Source organism: Myotis nattereri, assembly GCF_964212035.1.
Source record: "Myotis nattereri genome assembly, chromosome: 16".
NCBI lineage: Eukaryota > Metazoa > Chordata > Mammalia > Chiroptera > Vespertilionidae > Myotis > Myotis nattereri.
The window spans coordinates 16,319,772-16,333,400 of record NC_138091.1 but is presented as its reverse complement, the minus strand read 5'-3'; the positions used below and the strand labels follow the sequence as shown (position 1 = coordinate 16,333,400).

General features: G+C 49.5%; 1 protein-coding gene across 1 annotated transcript; it reads right to left on the bottom strand.

The window, feature by feature from the left end:
* Positions 1 to 318: 318 nt before the first annotated feature.
* CTC1 (CST telomere replication complex component 1) lies at positions 319 to 12,498 on the bottom strand (the record flags this gene model as incomplete). Its single annotated transcript, XM_081108911.1, has 21 exons — positions 319 to 844; positions 1,005 to 1,131; positions 1,259 to 1,424; positions 1,655 to 1,719; positions 1,810 to 1,954; positions 2,385 to 2,462; positions 2,754 to 2,928; positions 3,024 to 3,112; positions 5,157 to 5,350; positions 5,609 to 5,698; positions 5,789 to 6,116; positions 6,249 to 6,363; positions 6,920 to 7,046; positions 7,504 to 7,704; positions 7,779 to 7,956; positions 8,077 to 8,309; positions 8,861 to 8,989; positions 9,089 to 9,379; positions 10,127 to 10,283; positions 11,839 to 12,050; positions 12,190 to 12,498. The coding sequence occupies 21 exons, from the start codon at positions 12,496 to 12,498 to the stop codon at positions 684 to 686; spliced, it is 3,570 nt and encodes a 1,189-aa protein (XP_080965037.1). The 3' UTR covers positions 319 to 683.
* Between the last annotated feature and the right edge of the window lie 1,131 nt (positions 12,499 to 13,629).

Sequence of the window (13,629 nt, the reverse complement as noted above, 5' to 3'; positions counted from 1 at the left end):
TTCCTCACATGACTCTTCCAATGTTGGCGCTCCCTCGATTCCACCCTCTTATTCCCATTTGTACTTCCCAACAACTCTAGGCTTGCATACCTGACTTCTTCCAATCTTGCTGACTGACACCATCAGAAATGTTGTCTAACTTGCCTCCAATTCCCCAATGTACTCCCCTTGGGTCTGACTTTTGGTATCATTTCTTCTGCTGGACCAGAGCTCTTAAAACCAATTTTGACATTGGTGGAAAACAAGGATGGAAATGATGGTGAACAATGGGCAGCTGCCAGGTCAGGAGACCTGGGAGCTCACAGACAGCACAAATGTAAAACATCACTAGAGCTTTATTGCAGGCCAAGGGGCCTGTCACAAGTACCCCCACAAGGGGCAAGTGTCTTGTTCCTCTAGCCCCTGCCACAAAGACAGAACCCAGGTGCTAAGGGCCAATGAGTGCAGGTGGCTTTAGCCCAACCAGAGAGGAAATATCAACAGTGCCATGAGTTGCCTATTTCCCCTATCTCCCCAAGGCAGGCTGGCACAGGAAAGAACATGGAGGAGAAATTACAGTAGGGTGGCAGTTAGTGAATACAGGGATCCGGAGTCCTAGTTCAGTCACCAAGAAGGTAAGGGCCACGGCGAGTGGGAGAAGCAGGGGCCCAGGCCTCAATGTCCCAGCAGGGCAGGAAGACCTTTCAGGCCGTTGTTGCAGTTCCGGTGCCGGAGGAAGCAAATGCCCCCAGGGAGCTGGAGTGCTCAGGCTCCTGGATAGACAGACATGACAACTGGATCCTGGGGTTCACATGAGTCAGGAGCGGGAGCTTCCCACACTGGAATTGCTGCAGCCTAGGAGGTTCTGAAACAGGAAGAGGAAAATGCATGTCCTATGCATGCGGTTGTTACTCCCCATCCACCATTCTCCTCCCCAACCTCAGAAATCCCCCATCAACCCCTCCTCGCTCTTCCTCCTGGGACCCATCTGTCTACACCCCACCCTCCCATCCTTACTTCCTTACCTAAAGGGATGATCTTGGAGGGTTTCCGCTCAAGCTCAAAAGAAAGTACAATAGGGCGGAGGACAGAGAGGCTGGTACAAAGTGTCCGGAGGAAGAGGGTCAAGGGCTCATCAGTCTTGGCTGAGGACTAGAAAGGGAAGCTCAGGATTAATCAGAACTCAAAATTCCTAAACTCTCTACTCAAAATTCCTAAACTCTCTATTAAACCCTCAGGAACCTGGGTATCTGAGCCCCACCTCCCAGCCACATCTCACCTCAGGTTGGGCTCCAGGCCCTATAAACTGCAAGGCCACTTTCCCTGGCCCTCTGACAAGCTCTAGGAGGGAGGTCCACTCACTAGGACACAGCCCTAGTGCTGCTGCCACATGATGGTTCCGACAGGTCACCACAGCTTCAGCGGTCCCATCCTCCACCAGGAGCCTGGGGTGGAAACAGAAACTCCCAGAGCAAACCCAGGGCCAGTCACCTGAACCCAACATGCCTCCCTCTCCACTGTGTCATCTTTAACTCACTTACCCTTATTCATTCAAAAATATTTATCAAAGCAATTCCCACAAGCCAAGAATTATGTTAACACAGAGACAGCACACAGGCAAAGCCATGTAATAGGGAAATAAATGGGGTGATAGATGCCCACTTTGCACTCTCACCTGATGCTGGCCTGGCTTACAGATGTCTGAGTGGGGCAAGTGGAACCCTGATGAGTACACCTTCCCTGGGATGAAGAAAGTGGTTGGAAACATCCTCTTGGTCCCATCACATCCCTCTGCACCAAAGCACCCAGCCCAGCCTGCCCCTCCCATACCTGGATGGAGACACTGGTACAGTGAGCACACACCCAGAGGAGCTGAAGGCTGAAGACAGAAACGATATGGCAGGAGGCAACGGCCTGGAATGGGGCCTGGCCACCCTGCAGCAGTCTAGCCAGGTAGATGTGGGGCAGAGGAACACTAAAGGCGAGAGAGACGGGTGTCAAGAAACAGTCAAAGGGGTTCTGAAGGCTGGGTCTGTCTGGGAGCACTCAGCAGGCTTAGGGATGGAGATAATAGTGACACCCATGCTCTCCTGGAAGCCCCATGGTCCCCATTTTGATTTCTGATCTCAAATCATCATCAATTATTTCTCAGGCTTGAACAACCAAGATGTTAGCCTAGAAAAGATAGTTGCATTTTAGCCTGAAAAGCCTTTAAGAGCTCAGAACACCAAATCTTTCTGGGTAAAATGACAGGTATTGGGCATTTTTATTTGGGACTCTGACTCAACACATTCTGCTAGGCTTGGAAATGATTGTAGTTATGGCAAAAATTCCAGAACCAGGAACATGTGTGGGATGCAGATGTGAGGCTGTGAAGTTTGGGGATCAGGACCTGGGGCACTGACCTGACTGTGGTTTCCGGGGGGAAGTTCAGGACCTGCATATAAGTGGATGACTGGAAACAACAGTAAACATTGTGGGATCTGCAAGTAGAAGAGGAGGAGAAAGAAGTCAGTTTGAGGTTGGAACGGGGAACAGGTGTGGCTACTCCCCTGAGGAATGCACCCTCGCCCAGGCTCTATTAAAGGAGGGAAGAATGAGGGAAGGACTGGTCTGGAACATCTCGTGAGGGTAAAGGGCATAAATTCCAGAGTAACATAGCAAACATAATATCGAAAAGGAGGTGTCGCTGTAGCATAGTTAGGTAGCGGTGAACATTCAAGAAAACCACATCAGTAGGGAGAGGAGGCAAAGACAGCTACGTAGATCTTTACCTGGAAACTCTTTTCTCCAGCTGGTTAAAGTAGACCCGGGCTCCTGGAAGGAGTCCTAGTGGGGGAGGCAAGTGTGGGCCTTCGATATATATGTCCAAGTGAGGGCGGAATTCACAATCAGCAGATTCCACAGCCACAGTTATCTTCACACACCCTCTCTTGGCTTCAGTGCTCCCTACGGAAGGAAAGGGGAGGGGCCAGTGGTGTCTGTCTGGATCACAAGGTCCCCTCACTCCATTTTATACCTTCCCCCAAAGGAGGTGTCATTACCTGGCTTTGTCCAGATAGCAGCAGGAAGTGGCTCACACAGAGTCCGTGATAGAATCTCAGCTGAGAAAGACACCAAGGAATCGGTGAAGCTGAAGGGTCAAAAAAATATAGTGAGAATGGAGGCCTAAGAAAGCAGAGAATGGAGAGTCAGGTCCAGGGACAGAAAAAGTAGCCAGAGTCTCTGCTAGAAAGTCATCTATAAGGTTCTGAAAACTCTCATGCTGTGTTGAACCACACACTGAAAGTAACAGGGCTTGTGGGGGGTGGGGGGTGGGGTAATAAAAATAAAAACAACAGGGCTTATGGGAAAAATAAGGTTGTGGCAGGTAACTCAAAACCTATACAACTTTGTAACCAGAGGTCTTACCAAGAAGTACACCAGCAGAATTAAATCTCCGCTTCCATCTCAGTCAGTCCATTATCTACAGTTTACATGCTGGGGCTCTTGTCCCCTCCTTCAAATCATAGATCCTTAAACACATTCACTTCGGCCCTAACTGGTTTGGGTCAGTGGATAGAGCATCAGCCTGCAGACTGAAGGTTCCTGGGTTCAATTCTGATCAAGGGCACATGCCGGGTTGCGGGCTCTATCCCCAGTGGGGGGCTTGCAGGAGGCAGCCAATCAATGATTCTCTCTCATCATTGATGCTTCTCTCTCTCTCTCCCTCTTCCTTCCTCTCTAAAATCAATAAAAAGTATATTAAAGAAAAAAATTCACTTCTAGTAGAGACCTGTTTCATAAAAATTGCACCTACAATTCAGTAGGGTTTTGTTCGTTTGTTTAATACAGGAGAAATATCTCTGCAGCTTATTTTAAATTTATTTTTATTAATCCTTATCCAAGGGTATTTTTCCATTGATTTAAAAAAAATTTTTTTTATTGATTTCAGAGAGGAAGGGAGAGAGAAAGAGAAACATCGATGATGAGAGAGAATCATTGATCAGCTGCCTCCTGCACACCCCACACTGGAGATCGAGCCTGGAACCTGGGCATGTGCCCCAACAGGAAGTCAAATTGTGACCTCTTGGTTCAAAGGTTGACATTCAACCACTCAGCCATGCAGCCAGGTGGGCTCCACTGATTTTCTGACAGAGTGGAAGGAAGGGGAAGAGATGGGAGAGAGAGAAACATCGATGTGAGAGACACACATCAACTGGTTGCCTCCCGCACACATCCTGCAACCAAGGTATGTACTCTTGACTGGAATCGAACCCAGGACCCATGGGCTGATAGTCTATCCACTGAGGCAAACTGGCTCGGGCTCTCTGCAGCTTCTTCATTTGCACTTGCAACCACCCCGAAAAGCTTACATGAGGGAAGTATAGTTGTTCCTGAAGCCATAACTTCTTTTTTTTTTTTCTTTTTCTTTAAATATATTTTACTGATTTTTTACAGAGAGGAAGGGAGAGAGATAGAGAGTTAGAAACATCGATGGGAGAGAAACATTGATCAGCTGCCTCCTGCACATCTCCCACTGGGGATGTGCCCGCAACCCAGGTACATGCCCTTGACCGGAATCGAACCTGGGACCCCTCAGGCCGCAGGCCGACGCTCTATCAACTGAGCCAAACCGGTTTTGGCCATAAGGCACTTCTTGTACTAAAGTAAAGCTCTTCTCTATAGATTCTCAGCGTTTGTCCTTAAATTTTTTTTATTGTTTCTTACATTTCCTCTTCTTGCTAAGGCTTTTCCTGACTTGTGAGAAAGCCTGCTCATGATCACTTCAAAACAGTAACATGCTGGGGGGAAATCAGGTATGAAACACAATTTCCACCTTACACCGACATCTTCCTGTAGGACAGCGGTTCTCAACCTGTGGGTCGTGACCCCTTTGGCGGTCAAACAACCCTTTCACAGGGGTTGCCTAAGACCATCCTGCATATCAGATATTTACATTACGATTCATAACAGTAGCAACATTACAGTTATGAAGTAGCAACGAAAATAATTTTATGGTTGGGTCACAACATGAGGAACTGTATTTAAAGGGCCAGAGGTTGAGAACCACTGCTGTAGGAGCTAAATCACAGGAAAGAAACACGCTGTAGCAGAGAACGGACCATTCACCGTATCTAACCACGGCAGAGGAGCAGAGATCAGCCAATGAGCTGGAGAAGCTGGCAGACATTTACTTGTCACTGAGTAGGTCGGTCAGCGAGGATTCAGGCAGTGCCTTGTTGGTACTCGGCACATCTGGGATGTCCTGGGAGCGCTCAAGTTCCAGGGTCCATGCATCCTGGACAGTGAGGCAGGATGTACAGCCGGCCAACTCCAGAGGACGCTGCGATATACAGGATGAACCGCCCTCCTCAAACAACGCTGGTGTCTGCCAGGAAATGGGAAGACAATGGACTCGAGTGTGCCCTGGTCCTGAGGAAGGTTCACAAAATACTATGACCCAATTTTGACTTCTCTCTGGAGCCTGATGAAGGAAGTGACTTAGAAATAGACAATCTTTCGATTTGATCGAGATCTACCTTATTGCTAGGAGACCTAGAGAGTGCCCAGGCACTGGCACTTCCTCTCCCGATCCCAAGCCGAAAAAAGCTTTCTGGGGGAGGGTCTGATGACGTAGGGCACTCACGGGAGGGCCAGGAGCCACGAGTCGGTACACTTGCCCAGGGTGCAAGAACTCGAACCAGCGGACTGAGGGGCCAATAAAGATGAGGAGAATCTGTGAGGAAGGACAGCGGGGGTCCTTGGGTTTCAGACAGGAGCCAGGGGCACACAGGTCAAGCCCTAGATCTTTGAAGTCCCAGCTCACCTTCTGATCCTTGTTCTCATCTCCCCTGTGCTCAGGTGGGCCCCAACCAGTTCCCTCCTTCCTCTGGGTACCCCCGAGCCAGCTCCCTGATATGTGGAAACTGAGGGTGGGCTTGGCCACCTCTGGACTGGCTCCTGGGGGACCACAAAAGTTCCTCTTCATCAGTGCCTCCTTGTGGGACAGCAAGAACAGCCGGCTCTGTTCTGTGTGGGGACCCTCGGGGAGGGCAGGCTCTGCCTGAGGAGGTGTGGAGGAGGTGGCTGAGTGAAGGAGAGGCCTGGGCATAGGCCAGATCAGGGCATCAGCCAGAAAGAACTGGACATAGACTCTGTTGGCGAAAGGAACAGGTTTCTTAGTGAGACAGGCATTGGGTGTTGTGGCCCCAGCATCCAACCCCTGCTTCAGGCCCTTCCCCTTTCCCTTACAGACTTGGAGGGTAGCCACTACCCCAGAAGCCAACCTGGCCCGCTGCTCCTGGATGAAGCCTGCCGCGCTCAGCTCCTGCCAGGAAGGAAAGCTGCTCCTGACATTCCTCTCGATGACCAGCTGGAAGCGCTCTGCCCGCACCAAGCAGCCTGAGGAAAGAAGCTTTCTGTTCTGGCAACAGAGAGACCCGTGGAGTGGGAAGCAGAGCAGACCATCCTGCCGGTCTTGCTGCCCAATCTAGACCTGGCCTGACCCCACCTCAGAGGGATGACACTCCAAGGGAAACCATTCCACCCGCATGTCGTCCCACCCCTGGCCTCCGAGGCTGAAAGGCATCGACCTCCTTTCTCACAAATCCATACAACGCCTGCCTGTTCCCAGATCTAAGAACACTTTGCTTTCCTTGTCTACAAATCTCAGTGGGTCCATTAAGACCATTATTCCTCCAAACGAAGAAGGTGGGAAGTGGGAGTGGCCACCTGGTGTGCGCGTTAGGCTCGAGGTAGGGATTGGAGGTCTGGCTAGGGAGCCCCTTGCTCCTTTTCTCCACTTGCTGACACCATTCTCCCAAACTTCTCCCCAAACGCAATGAACGTCTGCCACTTCGGCATCTCTAGAAAATCCCAGCAGGTGCTTCCTCTCAAACCCCATGTGCTGAGACCCTCTACTCCACAACGACCCTCTCTCTACTCCTGGCCTCCAAACCTAGGAGCCGGGGGTCGGTGACGGGCTGCGAGCGCTCATTCAGGAGTAGGCAGGGGAGGGAACCACTTTGGTCCCGAAGCTGCAGACAACCTTTATGAGATGAAGCCACCAGAACCCCAAGTAAAACCTGCAGGGAGATGAAAGCCAAGGTATCAGGTATTTATTAAGCACATAGTGAGCATCTATTATGTGCGAGGTACTGTTAAAGGTTAGCTACAACGTAAAAAAGGCATGGTCTCTAACCTCAAAGAACTTATATTAGAAGGGGGAAGACAGATGTGAAAAACACACACATGCGTTCACACACTTGGTAGTAGGAGAGAAAGTGTTCAAATCAAAGTTAGAGAACCTCAGCAGACACAAGAAGTTTGGGTTTTATTTTACGTGCACTGGGGAAAACAACAAAAGGATTTAAAGCCAGAGAGTTTTGTCATCCAAGTTGCATTTTACCTCACTCTTTCTACTTGCTGCAGGGAGGGGTGATCTAGTTAGAAGGCTAGTCAGTCATAATGATGAGAAATGACGACAGTGGTAGTGAGAATGGCAGAGAGGAAGTGCCCTGAGCCCTGCTGGAGTCCACTTACCTGGGCTGGATGGAAGGTGGCGGGCAGCAGGCAGAGCCAGGACCAGGCCAGGCGCTGATTGAGTTGGCAACTGGTCAGGTGAGAAACTTCTGGGACAGGCAGGAGGGTCTTAGGGTCAAAGGAAGTCCAGGCCCTGGACTGCCCCTCCTCTTTCAGGGAGGCCAGAGTGGGGAAGGAGCAAGGAGTTTGCAGCCGCGTGTACTGTCAGGAGAGAAGAAAAATCGGATCAGGCATCCCGTGTACGCCCCCGCCAGCCCGTTTCCCCATCCTCACACCTTCTGGAGTGGACAGCAATGTGGCTCTTCAAGGATCTCCTTGTGTGCGTTCCGACTGGGGATGCCCGGTGGAGCCAGAGCGTCCAGGGCAGGAGCCAGGAGTTGCAGTCCCAGGCTGGGGCTCCCGCGACAGGAGCCCTGCAGGAACTGGTGGTGTCTCAGCACGTGGGGACACAGCCTTGGGAAAGGAGCTGAGTCACTTTCCCCAAGACCCTGCCTCTCCCAGGATCCTGCTTCCCTCACAGAGGTGGCGTCCTACCCCCAGTGCCACCCCAGCCCAGACCCTCATCCTCCTCACTTGCAGGCCAGCTCCTCCAGGGCCTTGGTAACCCACAGGTAGAGGGGAAGTCCTAACTGACGCTCCCATACCAGCTGCTCATACAGGGAGGCCCCCCAGGCTTGGAGGGAAGACTGAGTCTCAGGCTTCTGACGAGAGAAGCCCCGAAGTAGAACAGCACCGCGGAGACAAGCGGCGAGCACCGGCCTTCTTGTCCCTCCGCCCACTGACTGGAGGAGGTGAACATCCTGGAGCTGGGGGCAAGCAGAAAAGGTGAAGCAGCAGAGCCCAGTGACCCCACGCAGAGCTGCCTGCAGTTTCCCTGCCCGGGTCCCAGTTTCTCCCATACAGGTCATTTCCTCTCATCCCCCACGCCTCGCCTTCCATCACAACCCACCGTCCCTGGGGAAGCCTTCATCTCTCATCAGCTCCACTCAGCCCTTCTGTGGGCCAGGGGGCTCCCGGCTGGCATGGCTTCCCTGCTCAGCAGGCTGCCTGACCTCATCTGGCCCTCGCTACACCTGCGCTTCAGCTCCCACATCTCCTCCTCCAGTTAGATGCCCTTCTGTGAAGGAGATGCGCTGGTCCCAAGCCCTCCTCCTTTTGCCCCGGCCTCTACTTTCTGATCTGAGCTCTCATCCAAATCATTCTTAACAAACGCACATGCCCACCCCCCAATACACCCTTATTGTTTTTATATTTCTGTTGTAAAGGTCCCCACCCTGCGGACAGAAAAGACCAGCCTAGAAAGGCAGAAGCAGCTGCTGAGGAGCCTCTTTGGTCAGCAGCCCGATCCCTCACATACCTCCAGACAGACTCCTGGTCGCACCACCCGCCTGAGGCCATGGAACGGCTGGTAGGAAAGGCAGAGCCCCAGCTGCCCATCCAGCTCATAGAGGCCAGCGGGCTGATTCAGCACGCCAGTGACCGTTCCCTGCAAAGAGGTCAAAGGGCCTGTTCATCCCCATTCCCTTCCTCTTTGGAGACCCAGTTTCCTGCCCCTCAAGCTCTAGGACCTCTCCCTTATGCTCACCGTATATGACAGGAGCCTGGAGTCCCGGGCAAGACCCTTTTGCTCCTGCCTGTCTTGGATGTTGCTTGTCCCGGGGAGTGGCTTGGGGTCGGCCTCCAAGAGAGTTCTGCCCAACTCCAGGTCCAGGTCCAGCTCTCGCACGCATTCTGGTTTCAGCGGCAACAGATGAGAGGAGGGGTTGGTGGTCCAAACACGGTAACGGTGGCCATGAATCTTGGATGCGCGCAGCTCTGTCAGCACGTAGGCCCTGCCAGGCCAAAGGGCTCGGTGCCAAACCAGCTGGGCGGGGACCTGGCTTGTGCAGAGGCAGGCAACATGGGACACGAGATGCTTCTCACAAGCTATCCTTCTGTCCCTTTCCATCATAATTTAACCTCAAAGACCTGCCCTTAGGAGCTTTCCTTGCCTCATCTTCTTTGTTTGCCAATTAAATCTTAAGCCATAGAACTTTTAGGATCTCTTTTCTCTCTTAGGAGATGCCAAATCCCTCCCCCAAGATACAAACCATCCCTAAAACTTCCTTCCAAATACATAAATATTCCATTCAGAAACTTATATCCTTTTTGCATTTCCCCTCTCTCACCCTATAACGTATAAACAATTTCTATTTCTTTAGTCGATACGCACTGGGTACGTATGTATCCAGTATTAGGATAGATGTTATGGGAACTATAATAGACTGTTTCCTTTTCTCCAACATATTTCAAACCACAGACACAAACCCAAGTAATAATATGGAGCCATGTATGATCAAGAGGCACAAAGAATACACATTGACTAAGGATGGGTTGGAATGATTAGAAAGGCCAAGTGAAAGAAGAGGAACTTGAAGGGCATCTTGAAGTGGAGAGAGAGAGAAGAATAATTCAATAAGAGGCAACAACATAGAAATGTTCAGAACTTAGAACAAGCTATGCAATGAAAACACTGGCCAGGATGAAAAAGGAATGTTCTTGGCAGTTGCATAGAAAAATGAGAAATATCAAAGTAGGAAAATACTAGTAAAAGTAAACAGCTTGAATTGACTCTAATCCTCACCTGCACAATGATGGATACATGGCTGCCAGCTTGGCTGCCAGCTGGGGATAATTCACCAAGAGATGCAATGAAGTAAGCTTTCTTTTTACTTTTCACCAGAGCACTCAATCGAACCAGCTTCCCAGCCAGGTTTGGCTGTATAACTCTGAGCTTGCTTCTAAAGAAGGGAGAAAGAAGAAAGGAAGAAGTCATTATTTCTCTTCTTTTCCCCTGCAAATTCCTCCCCTTCCCTGTAAAGAATAATCCAATTATGATTAAAAATTTCCATCTTGGCAGCGTCCCACCGAGATCCAGCTATTATTCTCTTGCCTGTCTTTCCTTAATCCTTTCACCGCCCCCACTCGGGAGCACAAATGGCGCCCAACCAGGGACTGAGTTCTGGGACCAGGGCCTGAGTTTTGGCCGTAAGAAGTGACGTCTGAGCAGGCCCGTTTGGCCGTAACAAATGGCGAGACACAAATGGCGTCCGAACAGGCCTGAGTTCGGGGGAATTTAAAAAAGGTGGTCAGGTGAAAGGAGGCTCCAAAGGCGCGCGCAAAAGGTAAGCTCAAAAGAAAAAAGAAAAGAAAAGAAAAGAAAGTAAGCTTAAAGAGCAAAAGTGAGATAAGGCCAAAAAACAAAGAGGTAGGGAGCCAAAGTGTGGTAATATTAGCTCGGTGTAAAATATGGGAAATACAGGATCACAGGATAAAAATGTATATATATATCTATGCTTAAAGCCATGCTCAGAGCATGAGGCTGTTCCGTAAAACAGCAACAGCTCCTTGAGTTGTTAAATGTTGTAAATAAGATTTGCCCTTGGTTTCCTGAGGACGGAGAGGTAAACATAGAAATATGGGGAAAGGAAGGGAAACAACTTAAAGATTGCTATATAGCCGAAGGCCCAGAGAAGATTCCTAGCTCTGTCTTCAGTTTGTGGTCCAGGATTCGGGACCACTTGGAGCCCCTTCCCGAGGGGGGATGGAAGAATGAGGCAGGAGATGTAGGACAAATAGGAGAAAGTGACCAGAGGCTGCCGATTCCACTTATACCTTCGGCACCTCCATTACCGCCTCCAGTCCCTGGGGCTACCATTCCTATGGGGGAAAGCCCTCTGGATAAGGTGCTTCCACCCAAAAAAGGAGAGTTGGAGGAGGAGGCAGAGAGGGAACAACGCAGGCAGGACTGGGATGATGGGGGTCTAAGACAAGCCTTCGGGAAGCTGACTATTACTCATAAGCCTCTCAAGTCGCCTTCTAAACAAGCAAGAACAAGAGTGGCATCTCTGTCTCTATTCCAGTGGTCTCTGTATGAGGCTAGGCAGGCTGGGGAAGACACTTCAGGAGTTAGTAGCCAATCAAACTCTTAAAATGCAATTACTAAAACAAAAAGGGGGAGAAGAGGTTGTGTTTGTGTCTTTCCAGAAGGAGCAGTGCAGCCAATTTGGGTGCCAGAACGGTACATGCGACACCACAATGGACCCAGAGAAGCTCCTTGTCCCACCGAGAAACATTGCTGTGTCTATAGTTTTGTTAATAACCAGAAGTTTGTTGTTTTGAAAAAAAATAATTTCCATTTTCCCATGGGTATTCCAAAGAGGCCATATTATTCCCTTTATTTGGAGCATCTCATCAATCTTACTCTCAATACCTTTCTCTCCTTCTTTGCACTGACTCACCATCCTCCTCCCGGTTTCATAGTGCTCCCTCCTCCCCTGGAGAGCGAAGAATTACCTGTGCCTGAGGAGGCGGGAAGCAGCCTCCGGGTAGAGAACAGGAATAGGGGTCGGAGGGCCAGGGCTGATGGTCAAGGGCACCACTGGCACAGGGACACCCCAGAGCTCCAAGTGCCCTTCTCCTGAGGCATTCCACTTGGCAGGAGGAAGGTAACTCCAACTGGGGAACAGGAAGAGATGGCCCAACCAAGAAAGGTCCAGATCTATGAGCTAGGAAAGACCAACATCAAGGGTTAATCAGCATCCCTTTTACCTGCTTCCACCTTTGTTCCCAACACTTAATTGCCTCACTCCCTAGACACCATTCTTGTTAGGATCTGAGGCATCTGGCATCCCCCTTGCTACTCACCTCACAGCCCAGGACACCAGTGTTATCTTTCACATAGAGGCTTCCATTTCTGCACTCTTGTTCCAAGTCCGCCGGTAAGTCTGTTAGTGTCCCCACAAGTAACAGCCGCTCTCGGGGGAGGGCGGTCCCACCGAGTCCAGCCTCTTGGGCCCAGGCCTGATATGCAGTACTGCTCCATGTCAGGTGGCTGCAGCAGGGAAGGTGCTGGTGGCTCCTGAGGTCCTGTACTGAGACAAAGCTGCAGGAGGAAGGGAGCAAAGTTGTGTCCAAACCTAGGAAGTTACACTCAACCCCGACAAATCTCCCCATATCCCAAGGAAAGGTCAATGGGGAAAATGGACTAAGGGAAACGTTCAATTGATTGAAGGGGGAAAAGATGAAGGGAGAGAGGGAGAGAGATTGCTTAAGGAGAAGGGATAGGGGAGAACTGGATCAGGATAGAGCACTTAGGGGACTTCACTCACTTTGTAACATTTTACTTCTTATAAAAAAGAGCTGAATCAAATATGGCAAATTTTAAGGTTTTAAAAATTGAGCCTTAAGTACTTGGTTAACCACAATGTCAATAAGCTCACTGTTTAGTTCAGCTCTTTTTTGCAGGCAACACTTTTACAATGAAGGCAGTAGGGTGCTGATTTACATTCTGGTGGACCAGCAATTTTAGTTACCAACTGGTTTATTTATTTGATTTGCGATCCTTCTTGTCTTTATTCTGAAGCAACCAGTTGAAGTATATATTTTCCTTTTCTGTGTAGTTATGAATAACATTTATTGATTTGAGAGAGGAAGGGAGAGAGAAAAAAAATCAATTTGTTATTCTATTTATTTATTGGTTGCTTCTTCTTTGGTGTGCCCTAACCAAAGATCGAACCTGCAACCTTGGCATATTGGGATGATGCTAACCAACTGAGCCACTCAGTCAGGGCTATGAATAATATTATATTTTTATTTTTTTAGTATATTTTTATTGATTTCACAGAGGGAGAGGAAGAGAGGGCTAGAAACATCAATGATGAGAATCATCGATCAGCTGCCTCCTGCACACCCCCTACTGGGGATCGAGCCTGCAACCCAGGCATGTGCTCTTGACTGGAATCAAACCCAGGACCCTTTAGTCTGCAGGCCAACACTCCATCCACTAAGGCAAACCAACTAGGGCTGAATAACATTTTAATACAGATATTTCTCTTAGTATTCCAGTTTAGAAAATTTCCCCCCATCCTTGTTGATGTTAATATTTTTAAATTACATTTATTGGGGTAACATAAAATTTTCAGGTGTACAAGATTTTAAGTCAAGATCTGTGTACTCATATGAAGGGCTTTCCACACGAAGTCTAATTTCCTTCCAATACCATATATGAGCCCTTTACCCATTTCACCCTCCCTGCACCCTGTTTCTCCTCTGGTAATTACCATTCTGTTGTCTTTGAGTTTTTAC